Genomic DNA, 23,649 nt, shown 5'->3' with positions numbered 1-23,649 from the left:
TTTACGCCATGTGTATTGCCTCTTGTTGTGACCAAATAACTCGATTTTTGTTTCGTCAGTCCACAAGATCTTATTCCAAAAGGATACTGGCTTGTCCAAATGTGCTTTTGCATAGTTCAAGCGACTCAATTTGTGGCGACTGCGAAGAAAGGGCTTCTTCCTCATCACTCTCCCGTACAGTCTTTCCTCATGCAAATTGCGCTGTATTGTTGCCCTATGCACAGTGACCCCATCTGCAGCTAGATCCCTTTGCAAGTCTCTGATGGTGGTCTGTGGGTTGTTTTTAACAATTCTCAGCATCCTTCGTCTTTGCCTCCCTGAAATTTTTCTTGGCCTACCACTTCTGGCCTTGACAAGGACTGTGCCTGTGGCTTTCCATTTTCTTACAATGTTCCTCACGGTAGACACTGACAGCTGAAATCTTTTGGAAAGTTTTTTGTAGCCTTCCCCTAGTCCATACTGCTCTATAATCTTCATTTTGAGGTCATGAGAAAGTTGTTTTGAGGCCCCCATCTTGCAGCTCTTCAGAGGACAGTCAAAGAGAAAGAGAACTGGCATTTGGCCACCTTAAATAGCCTTTGTCATGATTGGATGCACCTGCCTATTAAGTTCAAGGCTTAATGAGCTCACTTAACCAACTTGATGTTTTCAATTACTCTGTGATGATTAGTTACAGGTTTTCAAAGCAACAAAATGTCAAGGGTTCCCATACTTTTGCACAGCCTATTTTTCACATTTGATTTAATTTCATACAAAGGAATACACCAATAATTAAAATCAGTGTCTGCAAAACAACCCAGCACTTGGCTCTGATGGGCAAAGGAAGGACATGCCACTAGGGTGTTTTTCTGTGGAGACAGAGTCAATTATTGTACAACCTCAGACGGGGTGCCCAAACTTTCTCATGGCACTGTATATATATATATATATATATATATATATATATATATATATATATATATATATAGTTATTATGCCTTCACGTTGTGTTGCCGGCTTTTGCTCCAAAACCCACAAGGATGGGGTAAGTTTATTCAAGTTTCCCAGAGATCCCGAGCTGCATGCGAAGTGGGTGAAGCAAGTCAGGCGCACTCGTGACAAGTGGGAGCCCTGACCAACATCCGTCCTGTGCTCTGAACACTTCGATTTGGATTGTTTTGACACGCTTCCCAGCTTAAAGGAATCTCTTGGGTGTTCAGTTCAGCACAAACGTGTGTTACTACCATGAGCAGTGCCTACACAGTGTTGCCAGATTGGGAGGCTTCCCGCCCAGTTGGGCAGTTTCAAGTGCATTTTGGTGGGTTTTGAACATATTTTGGGCTGGAAAACTTCAGCAGTATCTGGCAACAGATACTGCTGACGTTTTCCAGCCCAAAATATGTTCAAAACCCACCAAAAAATGCACTTGAAACCGCCCAACTGGGCAGGAAACTTCCCAATCTGGCAACACTGCCAGTATTCCGGAGGGGGTCTACTAGTAGCTATGCCGGATCCAAAGACAGTCCTCCTGTCAGAACATGTGTTGTGAAACGACATAAGATAAAGGTACGTAGAGCTATAGATTCTACATGATAATCATAAATGTAATCATAAAGTCGGCGTGATATCAGTCATGTATTTGCTTGTGAAAGCTTGCGGCTTTCATGTAACTGCCGCCTAGCAACGAGAGGCAAAGGGTAAAGAGGGTAGGCTATCATAGATTCTATTCGGAAGAGATCAACACAATTCTAGACTCTCAGAAGAGGAAGAGCTAGCACTAGAGAGTTCACTAGCGTTTTCATGCGCCATTTCCATTGAGTAGAACCAGAGTAGAACAGCCAGTGAACCGCAGCGTGTTCTTCCGCTGACGTCACAACATGGCCGCGAGCCACGGACCCAGTTTTCTTGCGCTGTGCAATTAAAAGTTGGATATTCGCGTAACAGCTTCTTTTCACGTAATTATAACAGAAATCTAACATGTTTGCCATGTTGTATAGTTTATTTAAGAAATTGCATAGAGTCATGTTCGTGTCATCAGCCCTTTAAAGCGGCTATAAGCAGCTTTTTCCTCACCATTCTGTCCTGAGGTTAACCCTCTAGGGTTGAGAGCTTTTCTGGCGAAGCTCGGCAGGTTTGGAATGAGTAGGTCATGTATTTAGATAAATATACTCGCGAGTTATCATCATACAAACATGATAAACATATTACCAGAAACTTTAGACTTTCCTATGGGCCCACTGCCAAATATTATTATTATATATTTTTAAAATTACCTAAATTAGATGAAACATAAAACTTGTCGCCTTCGTCAGTCACACCGGAGTCGGAGCGCTGAGCGTCCACTTACACATTCATAAAAGACTATTCACATGGAAACGGAATGATAATCACTTTGACTCTTTTGGTATCGATTGATTTCTCTTTCGCGGTGGGAATGCCCAACGTAAACAGGATCAAATCGGTCAGCCGTAGTTTAGGCTACCTGTTTGGAGGTCAAACTTGGCACGCATTGGAGCGATTTGATGCTCAGGAGCCACTTCGGATGATTCAAGACCACGATTCAATTTCAGTAGTTCATCGGATCTTGAGAAGTGCGACACCGATGATGAGCGGTGTCATGTTGAACTTCGATTCGATCCAGCCGAAGATCAACTCGACTAAGTGTAAATATTTCTATTTCTGATGAGCATATCGGTTGATATGCATGAGCTGTAGTAAATAAAATGTGTACTGGCGCTTGTTTGCTCTCTTTTCTTCTTCATCTTTTTCTGGCATTCTAATGATTATAGCGTGCTCTGATGATGATGGTCAGTTTCAACAAATCTAAGCAGTATTTTCAGTCGTATGACCTTTCTATTCAGCACAAGTTCAGTGATGATAATATCTATGTAGTATGTACATGATGATTGTACTTAAAAAGAAAACTAGATAGAACTCAACGCCAATGGCGTCAATGGGGATGCCTCCGCCCGGTAGACTACACGCCTTAAGTTGTGATTTGGGGATGGACATTTGACCTTACAGTAATCTTGACCTGGTGAAATTACTTGTATTAGCCTTGGAGATACTTTGTTCACAAGGTTTTCGGACAGACATTTGACCTCACAGTGACCTTGACCTTAGACCTTTTGATCTCAAAATCCAATCAGTTTATCTTTGTCCCCAAATGGTGAAAGTTTGGTGAAATTCCTTTGATTTGCCTTGGAGATATTGTGTTCACAAGGTTCTCGGACAGACATTTGACCTCACAGTGACCTTGACCTTAGACCTTTCGACCTCAAAATGTAATCAGTTTATCTTTGTCCCCAAATGCACAAATGGTGAAAGTTTGGTGAAATTCCTTTCATTAGTCTTTGAGATATTGCGTTCACAAGGTTTCGGGACAGACGGACGGACAACCCGAAAACATAATGCCTCCTGCACCTTACGGTGGCGGAGGCATAAAAAAACATAAATGAAGATGCTGTAAAAAGCAGTTTTAGAACGGTGTTAGAATGTGTGAATAAACATGACCTTACCTACTGTAACGAAACATTTTCATCACTTGACCCGAGTTGGCAGTGGGAGAGGTTTCACTCTTCTCATTGAATGGAACGGAATTTTTTACCCTTCTCGTTGAATACCCCTCCCACTGCCAACCCTTTATCCCAAAACAATAGGACATCAAGTTTTTGACGGCCAGTTAATTGTCCAAATCAATGGAGCAGATTTAAGTTTTGGTGCTCGATCCATTACTAAGAATGAACAGAATCACCTCGAGTGACGAAAACAGTTCATCACAATGGGTAAGGTCATGTTTTTTTCACACATCTTCATTTATCTGTTTTTTTTTTTTTTTTTAAGTACAATCATGACATACATGGATATTAGCTGAACTTGTGCTGAATACAAAAAAAAAAAAAAAAAAAAAGTGTCGTACGTCTTTGAAAATAGTGCTTAGATTTGTTGAAATTGACATGAGCGCATGCCAAAATCATTAGAGTGCCAGAACATACTCTCAGACCCCAGAGGGTTAACCCTCCCTGCTCCAGGAACACGGTGTCATAGACCCCCTTGTTGTACATTGCTCTGGATAAGAGCATCTGCTAAATGCTTGCAATGTAATGCAATGTTCAGTATAATCTCACTATTTAGTGACACCAGAAGAGAACAGGTTCTAGTTTGATTCTGGTTCCTCTCAAAGTTGTTGTATTTTGTGTCACCTCTGGCTCATTCATTAAGGATCCTTGGATTTCTGTAAAGCTTCTTTGGGATGGTATGGATCCTTTCTGCTGCTTCTTTTATGCCCCTTTTCCACCAAATCAGTTCCAGGGCTGGTTCGGGGCCAGTGCTTAGTTTGGAACCGGGTTTTCTGTTTCCACTGACAAAGAACTGGCTCCGGGGCCAGAAAAACCGGTTCCAGGCTAGCACCAACTCTCTGCTGGGCCAGAGGAAAGAACCGCTTACGTCAGCGGGGGGCGGAGTTGTTAAGACCAACAACAATAAGATCGCGAAAGATCGCCATTTTTAAGTGACGAGAAGCAGCAGCTGTACAAACGCCAAGTCATCCATTATTATTGTTGTTGCTGCTGCTGCTTCCGTGTTGTTTTTGCTTCGATATTCGCACCAAGGTTTATGCAAACGTAGCGACGTAACTGACGTATACAGCGGCGTAATGATGTGGCTTCCCTTAGCACCGCGAGCTATGGAAAAGCAAACTGGTTCTCAGCTGGCTTGCAAGTTGGACGAGTTGTGAACCAGCACCGGCCCCGAACCAGCCCTGGAACTGATTTGGTGGAAAAGGGGTAATAGTGTCCTCATTTTTGCTGGATATACAGTGGGGAAAATAAGTATCTCACACGTCAACATTTTTCTCAGTAAATATATTTCTGATGGGGCTATTGGCATGAAATTTTCACCAGATGTCAGTAACAACCCAAGTAATTCACACATACAAAGAAACCAAAACATACATGTCCATAAATTAAGTGTAATAAAGTGGAATGAGACAGGGAATAAGTATTGAACACATGAAGGTGGAAAAAGGCATCGAAAAAGGCGAGAAAGCAGCTGAAATCTGTCAGTATTTAGAAAGCAATCCTGCCCCCGATCGGTGCACATTAATATCAGGTTGGTTTAGTCCTAACTGATGGCCTATAAAAAGGTTTCTTATTACACAAGAAGCATCTCATGATGGGTAAAAGCAAAGAGCTCTCTCAAGACCTTCGCAACCTTATTATTGCATAACATATTGATGGCATTGGTTACAGACGTATTTCTAAACTTCAGAATGTTCCAGTGAGCACCGTTGGGGCCGTTATCTGGAAGTGGAAAGAACATCATTTCGCCATAAACCGGCCATGACCAGGTGCTCCTCGCAAAATTTCTAACCGAGGACTCAAAAGAATAATCGCAAGAGTTGTCCAAGAGCCAAGGACCACTCGTGGAGAGCTTCAGAAAGACCTGGAATTAGCAGATACAGTTGGTTCAAAGAACACAATAAGTAATGCACTCAAGCGCCAAGGCCTCAACCGTGCAAGACCCCACTGCTGAAGAAAAAGCATGTTGAAGCTCGTTTAAAGTTTGCTGCACAACATTTGAACAAGCCTATGAAATACTGGGAGAATATAGTCTGGTCAGATGAGACCAAAATTGAACTCTTTGGATGTCCACCATGTTTGGAGGAGAAATGGCACGGCACATCAGCCCAAAAACACCAGACCAACAGTGACGTTTGGAGGTGGGAACATCATGGTGTTGGGGCCGTTTTTCAGCATATGGTACTGACAGACTTCATATAATTGAAGCAAGGATGAACGGAGAAATGTACCGAGACATTCTTGATAAGAATCTGCTGCTGAAGACGAAACGAGGGTGGGCGTTTTAGCAAGACGATGATCCCAAATACGCAGCCAAGGAAACTCAATTGGTTTCAGAGAAAGAAAATAAAGCTGCTAGAATGGCCCAGTCAATCACGTGACTTGAATCCGATTGAAAACCTATGGAAAGAACTGAAGATCAGAGTTCATAGAAGAGGCCCCCGGAACCTTCAAGATTTGAAGACAGTTTGTGTCGAAGAACGGGCCAAAAAAAAAAAATCGCACCTGAGCAATGCATGCGACTGGTTTCTCCATACAGGAGGCGTCTTGAAGCTGTCATTACCAACAAAGGCTTTTCTACTTTTTTTTTTTCGTTTCCGGTTGAGAGTACGTCGTGCGCATTCTGGCTGCCGCTTCTCACCAGAGCTTTTTTTTTTTTTTATTTTATTTTTCAATTTTCATTTTATTTATTTATTTTTTCTGTGTGTTTGTGTAGTTTGATGTTTGTTTGAGTGTTTTGTCCGCCGGTTGTGGTGTAGCTCCGGACCCAGTTTTGGGCGTCGGTTCCCTCCAGGCCTTGGTTCGCTGTGGGCGATGCCTGCGCTCCCAGCTGTGGACTGCAGTGAGCTCGCTGCTCATTTAACATTCGTGGTTGTCCAGTGCTCTGCGCTTTAATGCTTGGCGTGATGTTCCGAGCGATGTTGCTCGGTGGCGTCGCGGCGGCTGTGCAGGCGGTTTGGGACACACCAGCGCTCTGCGTGGCGGAGCTTCTCTGCTCGCTTTGTGGATCCACGGCGTGGTGTTCGAGCGATGTGGCTGACGGCGTCACGGCGGCTGTGCTGGAGATGTGGGACTCGTTTTCATGCGCCTTTTGGTGGGACTGTGGCTGCTACACCACTGGAATTACATCCTGACCCCTACTTGGTGGACTTTTTACTTTTATTTTTTATTATTTATTCATTTATTTATTTCTTATGTTTTATTGTTATTATTTTTTTCCTTTGTCTATAATTGTAAAGCGTCCTTGGGTTTCTTGAAAGGCGCTATATAAGTTGAACTTATTATTATTATTTCTAAGTATTAAATAAATTTCAGTAAGGGTTGTTTTACAATCAGGGTACAAAGTTTGTGTCACAGGGGTCCAAAATTCAAATTGATTCAAACTGGTTCTTGTACCAGTTTTTAAGTGAAGGACAAGTTAAAGAACAGATTTCAGGTAATTTTTTGACGTGTGTGTATGGTAGTTTTGTGTAATCTGCTAGAAGATGGGAGAAACAAATGAAGTGATTCTCGGAGAGGACATTTTTTTTTTTGACAATTCAGAATCCATGACGTCCATAGTGCTTTTAAATATAAGGCTGTAAGCTTTGTGTTAGTTGTCTCTAATATTTATGTCCCAATATCTCGACCACATTTTAGGATGAAAATAATCATTTTAGATATGTTATTTTATATTGAAAAATTAGCTGTCTCGGAGAGGACTTTTTTTTTTTTTGGACACAGTTACATACTAATTTGATCAAAATAGTCTGAAAACTTACTGGCATTCAACATTAAAACTTAACTATGTTTCCAATGATATGGAACCAAATATGTGTTTTATGGTATAAAGAATGATTTAAGTGCATCCCTTTTGGAGCTACCTGTGGTCAAAAAAGCACTTTTTCTAAATGACGCGAGTAATTTTGCTAAATATGACACATATTGCCATACATTCACCAAAAATAACGTTATCACCAATTTTTTTTTTTGCATGGTAAATAGAGCTATCACAGGGCTACAATAAACAACCAAGTTTATTTAGTCAAGCCTTTTGATATTGAAGATAATAAGTGTTAAATGTGATTTTTAGCTTGCGTACCCTGATTGTAAAACAACCCGTAAGCGTGTTCAAGACTTATTCCCTGTGTCGTTTCACTTTATTACACTTAACTTATGGACCAATGTTCTCCACGGGCACTTTTAAAGTGGCGCACCGCCATGTTATAATTCTAGCCCGCCACCTTTCCCTTGGCCAAAAAAAAAAGGAACTTCATCAGTATACACCAAATCATTACACGAATACATACGGGGCTACCTGAAGTGGCCACGCGATTGCAATAGAAAATCATCCGGCCGGCTGCATAAAGACTTTGACCCAGAGCTCTGCAGATTGAGGTCCATCCCTGTGTTGCATTACACCACACCACATTACACTATACTGACACACAGTAACACTGGAAGCTACAAGCTGCAGCTCGCCAGCAGCTAAATAACTTTTCGGGTGCACACGCTTGTAGCGTTATTGTGCAACGGTTACGCTTATCTATCGTCTTTTCTGACCATTCACAATTACAGTAATCATATATAACAGCACACACACACATTAAGTTCAGATCTTTTATTTTACGCATCTGTGATTGTGTAGGGGAGAGCTAGAGGTCTGCGCAGGACAGAATTTTCAGTCCCGCTCCCGCATTGTGCAGTCCCGCTCCCGCCCGCAAAGAATTATGATTTTCAGTCCCGCTCCCGCCCGCAAATCTTGCATGATGCAGACGTTCGCGTTATTTCTCACAAAAGTTCTTATCATTGGCTTGGGGAATTAAACATGCTGAGCTTAGCTGAGCTCTCCACTGACCGATCCTTCACCTAGCGCACGCAGCGAGGGTGCGCGTCGCCAGGCAAACACGGAAGAGCGGAAAGGAATCGGAAACGTACGCGAGATTAGACCACATCCGCAAATTTAGGCATCTTAAAATGTTTTTATTAATGCCAAATAAAATATCCAGCACAAATTATATATGATAGACAAATTAATAATTTATAAATTTTATTTTAAACACGTTTTTAGTTAGCGGGACTGCAGCTTATCACCTCTCCCGCCCGCAATGGGCTTTCAAAATTTGTCCCGCGCCGCACTGCTTTGCGTCGGGTCCCGCGGGAGTGCAGGGCTCTAGCGAGAGCTGCATTTTCCCGTTGCTTCCCTGTTTGTGCTTACTGCAGGACTTCCGGGTTCCTGGGTCGAAGGACCCGAACTACGGAGGCCGGGGTGGCTTTGTAGTGCCAGTCTCGGGCACGCGCACCAGCTCATGCATGGATCGGAGTGGTTTCACCCAATTAACATTAAATGTGTGTATTGTAAAATAAATAAATAAATAAATAAATATAATAATAATAATTGTATGCATTTATTGTAATTGGGTATTTTGTTTATGCATGAAAGTTCATTTATTTTTTCACACAAAGAAAAAAATATAATTAATTCAGAGATGCGCAACAGGCGCATCAGTCTCAACTGAAATGTCAAATGAGTCTCTCACTGACAATAAAGATGATATGTACAGCAAGTATGTGTTAATTTTTTGTAAAATGATTTTAACAATGATTTAGCATTTCCTATCCATTTATTGGCCAGTTTCACTGACAAAAAAAGCCCAAAGTCCGTCAGCTTCAGGGGGACTTCATCCGCCAAACCCCTGCCACCACCTTTCATTTTTGAAAAGTGGAGAACCCTGTGGATATACATGTTTTGATTTCTTTGTATTTGTGAATAACTTGGGTTGTTACTGAAGTCTGGTGAAAATTTCATGCCAGCAGCCCCATCAGAAATTATATATATATATATATATATATACAATTTAAAGGTGGAGATGCGAAGCACAGCTGACAGATGATCATCAGTCCATTCGGTGTAGGTATCAGATCTACAGATCGGCTCGGGCTCCGGCGCCTGCTGGTGACATCACACTATGTGATTGGCTGGACCGTTTGAAGGATGACGTACAAGTTTGTGGTTGGTCTGGACAAATTACGGAAGTAGTTATCGCGGGATTAGGTTTCGTGGGATTTCATGTCGCCATGTTCATGTCGCGCGCATTGCGTTTTTGTTGAACACAACTTCAAAATAAAAGCAATGCACATTCAGTCCATGCATGAGGTAAAATTAGAAAATACGTGTATTTTGTAATTTCTAATTAACCTTACGCGGGCCGGTCAGAATGAACCAAAGGGCCGGATGCGGCCCGCGGGCCGTAAAATGCCCAGGTCTGATTTACACATTAACTTAATTTTGACCAACCCTGTATATACTGAGAAAAATGTTGATGCGTTAAAATACTTATTTTCCCCGCTGTACATCGGTAATAATAATAATAATAATAATAATAATAAATGGTTAACTCTGACCTGCTGGATAAACTGAGGAGTTCGTGCTTGTCAGCCATCGTGCTCTTGTCCTCCATCTCCCACATCAGCACGTTCATCAGATGAGAGTTCTTGATGACGATCGGCACTTCCTCAAACATGTGCTCGTAGCCGACGTTCGCCTTCTTCAGCCTGAAATTACATCCAGTTTCAGGAGCATGTCAGTTCAAACACTTTCCGTTTTAATTATAAAGCTCATTAAACTGGACCGTGTGCATTCATCTTGGCTACGTAAAGAAATCTCATTTGCAAACTCTCACTGATTGATGAATGTGGGCAGGTTCTAAATATCGTATGACGCAGGGCTCTCACAGCAAGCAAGATCAAGGTCACAAATAAAGAGTCCAGAGTAGTGGCTTTAATATTAATGGAACAATCCTGTGTACTAGGCAGCCTATTCTGTTCGCTCTATTGAAAGAAAAGAAAAAAAAAAAAAAAAACAACACACTGCTGATTAAATGTGAAGAAGAAAAAAAGTCCGTCCTTCCTGCCGCTGATTTCGGACCTGGCTGTCATTCCTTCGCTGTTATTTCATTCTAATACTCTTGCGCAATTTAAAAAGCAATCACTGTCTGCCAGAGAAGCCAGGGAAGGTGTGAACTGCGTGGCCGAGATTGATGACTAATCCAGCACGGTCGGCTCGAACACCATCATTTTTTTCAAGTTCCTTTCTGATGACCGACAGCGCAGGGGGTGAAATGTGCATCTTTTCATTTTGCTTACAAAGTAAGACAAATCCAAAATAAGCCTGGAATAATAAAGGCCTTTCATTACTTGCCATGAAGGCATGCCGATTTAATACGGCAAGACAGCCCAGGTGAACAGGGCGATTATTTTGAGTAGAGGATATTACACTTTGGTGCGACGATATGAAGTTTACCTTGTGTTGAAAAATAGGCAGGTCCATGTGGCTACTGCTTATAAATAAGAGTTTTCTGATCCCATGTCTGTACAGTAAATATAGCATATTGATTTTTTCCGCAGTCCGGTTTCCATCAAATCGTGCGCTCTGATTGGCTCGCGAGCGATCAGTCCGGAATCCTATGATCCGGACCCCGGTTACGGAATTTTGCCGACTTGTTCGCTCACAACAACAAAAACATAGGAGCAATTTTTTGTCAACATTTATTTTCGCATTTCACTCGGATGAAAGCACCTGGTTTTGTGTCAACTAGATCAAGTTTTTTATTTCTGGAAAATTCTGAGCTGGCGTAGCTTATCAAACAGGTTTTTGATGAGCTTGGAGCAGGCTTGTTCTAAATATGGTTTCCCTTTCGGGCATTCTCATTTTCTGTTAGAATTTGGTAAAGAAAAAAAAAATCAATATATTATTTACCAGCTTAAAGTGCATATCCTGGACCAAATTCTTTTTTTTTCTTATATATGAAAAGTCTGTCCCTTTACACACTCATCCAGAAGGGTAATTTTGCACAAGGCCATCTGTCTACAGCAGAAAAAAATAAAATAAAACACATCTGGAAAAATCCCAAGGGAGTCTGGAGCCAGATTCGTGACGTCACCTGCGGAAGCGCCAGCAGGCTGCGCGAGCTTTGCACGGTTTCAGTGCACAGCCTGTGTAGACCAAGCGCTCCCATTTCTCTCTCATTTTCCGGTCTTTTGGGAAACGATGAGTACTAATCCCATCAAGATTGGTGTTGCTACACCCTCCTACGATACATCTGTTAACCATTTTAATAATTACGCGATAACGTTGAAGAAATTTGCAGAAAACCACCAGGTCGTTTTCTCATAAACAAACCAGCGCTGACGTAGGATTCAGAAGGAGGCGTCCCGCACGCGACGTCACGAAAATCAACGTTCACCGGGAAATCCAAATGCCAAGTTTTTTCAGAGGCGGACCAATTCGCCTCAAATAGCTTGATTTCAACTGAATTTCTCTGGTATTGCGCAAGGTAAAAAAATTGCAGAGAATGCCGAATGTGACAGATATTTGACCAAAGTTTAATATAAAATAGGAGAATTACATTGATCTCGCTCCTGAATTTACCCGTGATATGCACTTTATGGTCGGTCCGTATCGTGAAATACCGTGAACTCAGCCTTGAAAATTTTCAAGACCTTGGTCACGGTATTTCACGATACGGACCGACCTTAAGCTGGTAAATAATTAATATTTATTTTTTTCGCAGTCCAAATCCCGCGCTCTGATTGGCTGGCGAGCAGGTCCGTATCCTACGGTACGGACCCCGGTTACGGACCTCTGGCGACTCGCTCGTTCACAACAACAACAAACATAGTAGAATTTTTTTGTCAACATTTTTTTTATAAGATTTATTTATAAGATTATCAAAAATCTTATAAATTTTTGCCAGCATTTCTCAGGAGAATAGCATTAATTTTACAGCGTGGATAGCGATAACGACAGTGTTCACAGCGAAAGTGAGTTTTACTACCCTGAGGAAGAAGAAATAAAAGAAAACATTTCAGGAGAAAGCTAAAAACCTCTAACTTGCTAACAGTTTGATCTCATTAGTTAATGAGGCCCGTTTTGGATCATGTTATCCTAATACATAATATTACGCTCGGTCAAAACTTTAAACCAGTACAATCTCTTCTTCAAAGTTTCACCAAATGGCTCTATTCATGCAATATAAAAGGTCATAATACTGGATAACTTTGGTCGAGCAAAAACATGGCTGAATCCTGAATGACTCCTATTTGTATAAATAGGGGACGACATAGGCGGCAAAATGTAGTTTTTTTTCCTGCCATGGAAGTGCACTTGTATACCGAGGAGGAAGCCATTTGCATTACAGCCGTGAATGAGGATTCAAAATGGCGGCTCGGCTCGGTTTTCCCTTTCGGGCGCTCTCGTTTTCTGTTAGAATTTGGTGAAGAAAAAAATAAATATATTATTTACCAGCTTAAGGTCGGTCCGTATGGTGAAATACCGTGACCGCGGCCTTGAATACTGACCTCGGCCCAGAGGGCCTCGCTCAGTACTTTCAAGACCTCAGTCACGGTATTTCACCATACGGACCTCCCAGCTGGTAAATAACATACACACACACATGTATATTTACTCTATGAGGCAGTAGCCACAAAAATGAAGCGTAATCCAAAAATGAACAGTTTAAAAATCACAAGTAAAATATACCAAGTGTCTGTACTTGATATTATTCTACTCTTACAGTTTTCAAGGCTGACATGCACACGCTGTCGCCATGACCGAAACACTTATTTCCTGGAAATGGCCTGGCGCTAGAGCTCAGTGGTCTCAATACTCTTTTTGACAACTTCCTGGAACAACTCGGAAGTGTGTCACATCGACATCACACATGGGAGCACTGGCCGAAGAAGGCGAGGAAAGGGGGACGACCTGGAGTATATTTTAAAATAGGGACGTGCTTTAACATGTCTGAAAGCGATTTCTTTAGTCTAATCCATTAATTTCGAATGGTGAACCGAATTGTATACACTCACCGGCTATTTTAATACGAACACGTGTATGCGCATGCACAGTGCGTGACTGTTACACTCATTCTTACAGCACGATGAGACAGGACGGTTTTTTAAACACGAAAATGTGTTCACCACTCAAAGATAAACTTCATATCTTCATGCGACCGTGTAACATCCTCTATACATCGTCATGAAGAAAACATGCATCGTACATCATACAATCGTGCTGGTGTATAACATGACAACACACCGACACGAAGAAAGTGCGCACATCATAATGACAGTGACACGAAAGAAGTGTGTGTCATTCTGATACACGTCAACGCATACTGGAGGTGATTATGATGTGTATCATAACGACACTTCTTTCAGATCAACGTGTCATTCTGATGCACATAAATGTATGTCATTATGATATATACACTTTCTTCATGTCAATGTGTTGCCATGATACACACACACACACACTTTTCATGACAATATATACATCATTATGACATACATGTCAACGTGTCATCATGATGTACAGACTTCATGACGACAGTGGATATTTATTAAAAAAAGTCTACACACCCCGTTAAAATGATCGGTTTTTCTGATGTAAAAAAAAATGAGATCACGATAAACACTTTCAAAACTTTTCCCACCTTTAACACGACCTATAATCTGGACAATTCAATTGAAAGACAAACAAATCTGTTCGGGGGGGGAACGTACAATAAGCAGGTTGCATAAGTGTGCACACCCTTAAAGTGCCATTCCACCATTGGATGTATTCTTTGGCATAAAATACAATATATTTTATGACAACATGACTAGACAGAGAAATCTTTTAGCTTCAAAATGATAAATCAAACATAATTTTTTGACAACGACAAGTATATTAATTTTGCGACCAAAGTCACCTACCCTTTTAATTTCTGCGCGGTAGTGAAACGTGATGTCATCGGCAGGTTCCCCTTCTTGTGTACCACGTGTCGGTCTATTTTTAGACCAGGAAGCCCCCAAAGTGAGAGAGTCATTTCTCCTCATATATGGGGGCCAAAAAAATTGCGAAAAATTTCGAGTTAATCTTTCAGTTAGCTAGATTTATTGGTATTATTTTTATCGCGTTCTATCCGCCATTGCTGATATGTGCGCCACGTCACATGGTACACAAGAAGGGGAACCTGCAGATGACATCACGCGCGGAAATTAAAAGGGTACGTGACTTTGGTCGCAAAATTAATATACTTGTTGTCAAAAAATGATCATTTTGAAACTAAAAGATTTCTCTATCTAGTGATACCATTTATATATGTTGTCAAAATATATTGTATTTTATGCCAAAGAATACATCCAATGGTGGAATGGCACTTTAAACTAATACTTTGCTGAAGCACCTTTTGATTTAATTACAACATTCAGTCTTTTTGGGTTCACACCCGCCATCAATTAAAATGACTCTCAGTTGCATCCTCCAGCAAAAGCCAGGGTTCACAGAGAGCTTACAAAGCATCAAAGGGATTTCATTGTTGAAAGGTATCAGTCAGGAGAAGGGTACAAAAACATTTCCACGGCATTAGATATACCATGGAGCACAGTGAAGACAGTCATCAAGAAGTGGAGAAAATATGGGACAACAGTGACATTACAGAGAACTGGACGTCCCTCTGAAATTGATGAAAAGACGAGACGAAAACTGGAAAACTGGTCAGAGAGGCTGCCGAGAGGCCTACAGTAACACTGAAGGAGCTGCAGGAATTTCTGGCAAGTACTGGGTGTGTACTACATGTGACAACAATCTCCCATATTCTCCATATGTCTGGACTATGAGGTAGGGTCAAAGAAAAACATCCAGGCCCGGATAAATTTTGCAAAAAAAAAAAAAAAATCAACTCTCCCAAAAGCATGTGGGGAAATGGGTTACGGTCTGATGAAACCAAGGTTGAACTTTTTGGCCGCAATTCCAAAAGGTATGTTTGGTGCAAAAACAACACCGCACATCACCAAAAGAACCCCATATCCATGGTGAAGCATGGTGGTGGCAGCATCATGTTGTGGGGTTGTTTTTCTTCAGCTGGAACAGGGGCTTTAGTCAAGGTGGAGGGAATTATGAACAGTTCTAAATACCCGTCAGTTTTGGCCCAAAACCTTCAGGTGTCTGCTAGAAAGCTGAAAACGAGAGGAATTTCATCTTTCAGCACGACAACGACCTCAAAAAAGTTTTGGAACGGCCCAGCCAGAGCCCAGACCTAAATCCAATTGAAAATCTGACCTGAAGAGGGCTGTGCACAAGACACGCCCTCGCGATCTGACAGATTTGGAGCGCTTTTGCAAGGAAGAGTGGGCAAATATTGCCAAGTCGAGATGTGGCAGGCTGATAGACTCCAACCCAAAAAGACTGAATGCTGTAGTTAAATCAAAACCGGCTTATTGTACACTTTATGTTTCCCCCCGAACAGATTTGTTTGTTTTTCAATTGAATTGCACAGGTTATAGGTCGCATTAAAATGTGGGAAAAGTTTTGAAATTATTTATCGTGGTCTCATTTTTTTTTTTACATCAGAAAAACCGATCATTTTAACGGGGTGTGTACACTTTTTATATCCGCTGTATGTGTTCTGATTTTCACGTCAACATGCGTCGATGGACACATTCTTCATGATATATGCGTCATTATGACGTCAACACGGTGTGCATATCATAATGACACGCATGTTGCCCTGTATATTCATTATGATGCACATATTGTCATGAAGAATATTATAATGACATTTCATCATGAGAACATACGTGTCATTATGATATACACACACGTCGTGACAATTGCGTGTCATTATGATATACACGTCAATGTACGGGTCGTCATGATATAAACACTTTCTTCATGACAACACATCATAATGACCCATGCACTGATGTATACTGGTGAAGCTTTTTGGGGATTATACGGTACGACATGACGATTGTGGCAAGTGGGCGGAGCTTAAAGCCTTCTTCAAAAAGTTTCAGATATCACAGTGGACACGAGTACAGAAACTCGGAGTATGCAATTTACACTTAAAAAATAAAAAGTGACACGATCAAAACGTCATTTCTGCATGTCGTGTCTTGTCTTAAAGGATCGTATTGGAAATAACTGTGTGTGAGAGACAGCCCTACCCTTCTGGAGAAAAGTCTTTCTCCTTACAGATCTCCATCAGTCTCGACGTCAACCGGTAGGCTTTGAGGGACAGAGAGCCGTGTGCTGTTTTGATAGGATCTACGAAACAGAAGACATTACAGAGTAAAGCCCTTTCTGCAACAGCAGCCATTACACCACCCTCCGACTCTCTAACTCTCGACCCGAAGGTCTTCACATGCCTCTAAACCCAGCAAGCAACCTGCTGTAAACAACTACATGGTGCCTGCAAGGCAGTGAAATAAATTCACAACAGTCTTTCGAAACACTCTTCGCGAGCAGACATTTACTCGGACTGTAATCGCAAGGTTCCTTTTCTAAAATCAATAAAAACAGCTTGCAATAGGGGAAAAAAAAAAAAAAGAAAGTGCATCACACACTGCCTTGCTCATGATACTCGGTTATGAACTCTCCTGGAAACCAGAACACCTCAATCGCTGCTCGCTGGCTAGGATGTAAGGAATAAAACACTTGGTGGCATGCTGTGATAGGAAAATAATGAACAACGGGATGGTGTGATGAAGTGGAGTTTCTGCTACCACGTCGAAACATGATTACTTTCCTGTAAGTCCTGAAGAGTTTTATTCCTCTTTTACAAGATATTTGCCCAAGATTTTTTTTTTAACTCCTTTATCGTCACAGTTGAGGTTACGAACAAGAAATATATTATTTTCCTAGAACAGCTGTACACAGCCATGCCCTCAACAGATTCTTTTTCCTTTCCTGAAGTTAAGAAAGAGAGAGGGGAAAAAAAAGGTCATTTTACAAAGAAACCATAAAGTGCAAAGTCCTCTCCTGAAGATTTTCCTGCTCATTGTTACCAAAGTCCTTATGGACCCTTTTCACGTGATGTCATGACAAACACGGCAGCCATTTTGGACATGTACTACCAGTAGTTTACCACAGCCAACACTGAGGAACGGCAGCAAAGAAAGTTTTTACTTTCAGCAAGACTTCCATCATGCCACTATATTGTTGTGCACCTGGATGTAGTAACCATCAACAAACAAGGCAAGGGTTATCATTTTATCGGATCCCGACGGAGAAGATGGATAGCGGCCATTAACAGGAAAGACTGGCAGCCCTCTGCATACCAACGCTTGTGTCGTGACCACTTTGTTGGAGGTAAGACGAATAAAATTAGCCAGAAAAGGCATTACATTGCTGTTAACATTCTGTGGCGGCGAGTGTGTAACCAAATAGGCTAAAATAACCCATTGTAACCTCTTTGTTCTTCTGTAGTAGCTATTGTTGACTAGCTAATGTCAACAACATATGTTACTGTAGCAATGTTTACGTTCAGTCATTTGGATGACTGTTAAAACCTTTCAGTCTCAAGTTTTTCCTTTACTGTATTTACTAGTTTACTGTAATTATGATCCGGCAGCTATTTACACTGGATCCAGTGTAAATAGCTGCCGGAGCCAACGTCCGAGGTTCCGGAGCGCGCTTCGGCTTGCTCCCCCTCAAATTAAGCAGCGCGCTCCGGCTTGCTCCCCCTCAAATTAAGCAGCGCGCTCCGGCTTGCTCCCGGAGTGCTCCGGCCGAGGTTCCGGAGCGCGCTCCGGCTTGCTCCCCCTCAAATTAAGCAGCGCGCTCCGGCTTGCTCCCGGAGTGCTCCGGCCGAGGTTCCAGAGCGTGCTCCGGCTTGCTCCCCCTCAAATTAAGCAGCGCGCTCCGGCTTGCTCCCGGAGTGCTCCGGCCGAGGTTCCGGAGCGCGCTCCGGCTTGCTCCCCCTCAAATTAAGCAGCGCGCTCTGGCTTGCTCCCGGAGTGCTCCGGCCGAGGTTCCGGAGCGCGCTCCGGCTTGCTCCCCCTCAAATTAAGCAGCGCGCTCCGGCTTGCTCCCGGAGTGCTCCGGCCGAGGTTCCGGAGTGCGCTCCGGCTTGCTCCCCCTCAAATTAAGCAGCGCGCTCTGGAAGCCGGAGCGCGCTGCTTAATTTGAGGGGGAGCAAGCCGGAGCATACGTCAGTGAACAATCCTGGTGGAAGCAGGTAAACGTCGTTCTCTAAGCCTGCTAACCTCAATTTTTGCAAATACCTCTCCCTCTGCTCGCCCTGTAAATGCCCTACGTCGCTGGATAGTGAAGGTGTTTTCTGCATCTCGCTCCTTTTTCTTTTATGTTTTTCGTTTGTCGCCTTCCTCACATTCAAACTGATTCGAGCCGAAGTCCACTACATGTCCAAAATGGTGGTCGCGTTTACGAAGCTCACGTGACTGAAAAGGGTCTATAGGCAAGTAGCACCACTCGGCAGCCATCTTGGTAACGTCCCTGGGCGGTTATTTTGGATTCTCAAGATCAGGCCTCTGTCGAAATGAAAGTGGAAGAGCCATAACTGCACTTTCAATGGCTACTGGGACATAAAAATCGCATGTATAGAATCACCAGACAAAAGTTCCCACAAGGTTTATAAAAAAAAAAAAAAAAATACATCTCAGGGTTTCCCATACATAGACCATTGTGTTGCGCAGCGCCACACAATGGATTCCTATCGCCACACAACCAGACTCGCAATTTTGAAGAAAAAAAAAAATTCCATTGCGTATCGTTCCGTTCATCCATAGTGCTCTTTCTTCTCGTTCACGCGCGCGCGCACACCCACACACAGAGACAGACAGACAGACACAGAGAGAGAGAGAGAGAGAGAGAGAGAGAGAGAGAGAGAGAGAGAGAGACGTGTACACAGGCCTGCCAGTGCGCATATACCCGGACTGCAAGTAGGCCTGTTAGGGCAGATTCTACCGTAACTGGATCCATTAACCACTTGCCCACAAAATAAGAAATTTTTCTTGTCCTTTTTTCAGTGAGGTAATATTTTCAAGATTGAAAATATGGTATTTGGTCTTCTAAAACAGCACGTCATTTAAAAATACACCGAGTATATCAATAAAAGATTTTTAAAGAATAAAGTTCTATTTCTTTGACATATCTGACAGACATAACTCCCATTTTAAAAATCCCTTTCATTATCCCTGTTGCTATCGTCAGTGAATTTCTGTCAGATGACCTGACGATAGACTCGGCCATTCTGGATCTTTGGTAGTTATCGTGTGGAAGCAGGCTTTATCATTTTTGGGTGTCAACAGATAGAGTTGAAATAAATTAACAGCGAAAAAACTATTTCGTTCACGTGAGAAGCCCACAGTTATTTTTAAAAAATGCTATCGTCAGTCTGTCAGTCAAATGCACCTGACGATAGCAAAATTCAAGCCCTCACCACGCACATGTTGACCGACGCAAAGAGGAAATTCTACTGCACGTGATTTTTGTGACGGCAGACATTTACTTCCGGGCAAGACTTGGAGTTCTGACAGCTAGATTTCATCAAATAAATCAAGGTAAGATTTTCAGTCAGCTATCCTGACAATAGAAATTTTTGACGATAGAAACATTGAGAATGTATTTGTGCATTCATATTTAAAATTTCCTGGAAGAAAAATATCGTAAGTTGAGATAAATCGGAGCCGCTTGCAACCCTTTCAGCCGACAGGCCATTTCAATGTGTTATTTCCCCGCGAAAGTGACACGGTCGTGTCTATCGTCACTGTTCTGACAATTATTGTTGATATTTAAATTTTGAAAATAAATTTTATATTTTTTTATTTCAATATTTTATTTTATTATTTGGTTCTAGTGATGAGGTATTTAATATCATTACTAAATTTGTCAGATTAATAATGTAAGAAACAGTTTTGTTGCTATTGTCATCTAGAGTGTCTGTCAGAATATGATGGTAGACGTTAGTTTGTCTGTCAGGTTTTGACGATAGAAACCGATGTGTTTCTATTGTCATTTAGCATGTCTGTCATGTCAGGCTTTTATTAATTAGTTACCAGGACTACTGTCCTAAAATGTACTGTGAATCTCCAAGACCCCAAATGCTACTAGAAAAACTTAATAGAATGATCAAAATAATCAATTCAGCAATTTAAGGAGATGGGACTTAACTGGCCTCTGTTATGGTAGAATCTGCCTTAGGCTAATTAAAAATAACGCAGCCTTCCCGATTCGCCTTCCGACCCCGTATTTTAAAAGTTAGCCTACGTCATGCTCGTGATGAGCTTTATCATAGCCTTCTTGGCTTACAGGAAACGGACATCCCTGAGTCAGGCTATAAACCAATTTTAATGCATACAGTAGCAGCTTGACGCGAGGAACCGGCCTTATTGCATTATCCCGTTTATCCCGCTTCAGCAATGACTTCCCTTATGATAGGGCACTTGAGGTTTTTTTTTTTTTCAGGAAGCCACGCAGAATTAAATGTTCTGATAGGGCATGCAGGCTTTGCACCAATTAGGGTAATGCTTTTTCATTATTGTTAGTTGCCTTGGTGTTACCTTAAGTGGTTTCTAACATCTAATTATGATATTTTATTTTATTATTATTTTGTTACATTATACTATTCATTTCATTTTAGTATTGGTTGAGGTAAGTGTTGAGTTCAATATTTAAAATAAAAACCTCCAGCTTGTTTTTTGCAATTTATTCCTTGAATGTCAACTAAAGAATGATTGAAAGATTGCCACCAAAAAGGCAAAAAACTAAGGTCAAAACCAGAGATGCACCGATTGACCGGCTGCTAATCGGAATCGGCCGATTTTCATGTGATCGGCCATGACCGGCGACCGGCCGGGCAAAATTAAAATATGCCGATTTTCTGCCGATCAAAACTTGTGCATCACATAGAGATGAAAGAGGAAATACTCGTAATTCGCAACTAAAGACTGCAGCTACACTGGCAGCTTGAACATGCTTTCTAGTCTGATTGTGTTGCGCTTGCGCAGAACAGTGTCAGTCCTGCGCGCCTAACGAGCCCCGGCACGTGCGCCGTTAACCAAAAAAAAAAAATTTCACTATATTTGGATATATTATACATCCAAATATAGTGAATTTTTTTTGTGCCAGATATTGGATGTGAAAAGAAGAAAATGTTTGTGGTTGTGTGAATTTCCCATTACAGGAATTAATACGTTAGCCTATTACCAAACATCTAGTTAGATTTGTACAAAGAGAGAAAGAAAAAAAATGTCTGTGTTTGTTTTATGACCTTGGCTGCACTTGATTCCATTGGAAATTACTCTACAAATACACATTTGACAAAGATGATAGAATGGCTATGGGATAAGTATGACTGGAAATTATTTTTGTATTTTGATACTGAATGAAGAAATGGGTTGTTCCATAAGGCCTAAGTTTTCAGATCTAAACAGGCTTATGAAAGTGTGTTCCATAGCAGCAGGCAAATAATATATGAGGGGGAAGTTGTTTTTGTGCCAGATATTGGATGGGAAAAGATAAAAATGGTGTGTGTGAATTTCCTATTTCAGGAATTAATATGTTAATACCAAACATGAAGAAAGATTTTACAAAGAACGATGTCTTTTTGTTTGTTTTCAACCTTTGAGGTGTTGAAAATTTATTACTGAAAATCTGGCAGAATGTTCTATTAAAGAAAAGATAAAAAGAAAATAGTCTGTGTGTGTGCTGTGAAGTGGTTTGAAAAAATGAAAATCGGAATCGGCCAAAATCGGTATCGGCAGGTCACACTCCATGGAAAATCGGAATCGGCCCAGAAAATTGCAATCGGTGCATCTCTAGTAAAAACTAAACTTTAACTTCAATTTTGGTGAGTAATTTTCATAAATTTAAAAGGACAGGTTTTCCACCAACATCAAGCCCAGCAAACTAATGGCCTGCCCTGTAATGTAAAGTTGGGTCGAGGAATGAAACCAGGCAGGGTTCTGGGAAAAATTGTTTTAGCTGTCTTCTCTTAAAGAACTTAAAATAATTTAGATTGAACTGAATAATCTCAAATGCTTCTTGTAGCTTTAAAATAGTCCCAGCCGGTGACTCTGAAGAAAAATACTGTGTGTTTGAACACCGCCCGCTGTAAACACTTTGCATACACCCCAATGACCGACTCCACCGACCGCCACGACACCACTGCACACGATTCCCTCATCGGCACAGTGGAGCACCACAAATTGCTTCCTGGTCTGTGGGAAACACTGCATCTACTTCACATGCACAAGGCTGCAACAAGGTTTGCTATACTTCTAATACTTGGCATGTAACAATATATTGTGTGATGAAAAATCGTGATACAAATTTATTCCGATTTGAATAGATTAAAAAATAAAATGAAAATCACACTTATTATCAGGCTGCATAATCTCTTAGTATTTCCTTGCTGTAATCGCACTGTTTGGACAGCAGAGAGCACAATCAATAACGTACAATAGGGGGAATACATGCGACTTCATCGTAGGCTGAAGTAACACAGGTCTAATGCTACAAAAAAAAAAAAAAGGGGGGGGATTTTAAGAAGAAATCTGAGCTATATTTTTTTTTACAGACTGCTTAAAGATAAAAAAACAAGCAAATGGAGGTTGTATAAATATTCATGAAAAGTTTTTTAAAAAAAGGCCTATTGACTTTTCATTTGTAATAAAAGGAATATTTTAGTTAATAGGTTATTATATTTTACTCTAACATTTACACGTGGGTAATTATTGCTTATGATTAAAAATGATGAAATATACTTTTTTTAAATTCAACAAAATATTTAAATTGATAAAGAATAGGAAAATAAAAATGGTGCTTTTTCGGGGAATAAAATTTTATTTTAGGAAAAAAATTTTTTTTAATGCATTCTCTTGGGACTTTATAAAAACTTGAACTGACTTAAACACTATTTTACTGTGATGTCACCGACATCAAAACGTCAGTTTATGATATTGCTAGTTTATTATTATTAAATAAAATTCTTTTAAATTTTTTTTCAAAAACATCGTAGGAAAATCAAATTCACGATATGAATTGAATTGTGACTCAAATTGAATCGAATCATGAATTGGATGAATCTTTATCCACCTACCTACTACGCACACACACAACTACGCACTTGCATCAGTGTAACAACATGATTGGCTTAATACATTTAAAAATTAAAAGATAAAAATCATGTTAAAAAAAATTCAAAACACCATCCAGCAGCAGACATTTGGTCCTCAACCTGAAACAAAATCATCAGCTCTGTGCACTGGAACAAATCTCCACATGGAATAAAGAAACCCATCCTTTGGTTCGGTCATCTACAACTAT

The 23,649-nt window shown here is 41.0% G+C and overlaps 1 protein-coding gene across 1 annotated transcript in view; it reads right to left on the bottom strand.

Annotated features, from left to right (window-relative positions):
• The window catches only part of eif3ha (eukaryotic translation initiation factor 3, subunit H, a), a 127,983-nt gene that overhangs the window by 19,251 nt on the left and 85,083 nt on the right, over positions 1 to 23,649 (bottom strand). The window contains exons 4-5 of the mRNA XM_060900975.1: positions 16,527 to 16,626; positions 9,942 to 10,091 (exon numbers count right to left, since the gene is read on the bottom strand). Of these exons, the coding sequence (XP_060756958.1) occupies positions 9,942 to 10,091; positions 16,527 to 16,626 (250 nt within the window). The remainder of the gene's footprint in view (positions 1 to 9,941; positions 10,092 to 16,526; positions 16,627 to 23,649) is intronic.

This window comes from Neoarius graeffei, chromosome 19, assembly GCF_027579695.1.
Source record: "Neoarius graeffei isolate fNeoGra1 chromosome 19, fNeoGra1.pri, whole genome shotgun sequence".
NCBI lineage: Eukaryota > Metazoa > Chordata > Actinopteri > Siluriformes > Ariidae > Neoarius > Neoarius graeffei.
This window is presented reverse-complemented; position numbering and strand designations above follow the sequence as displayed.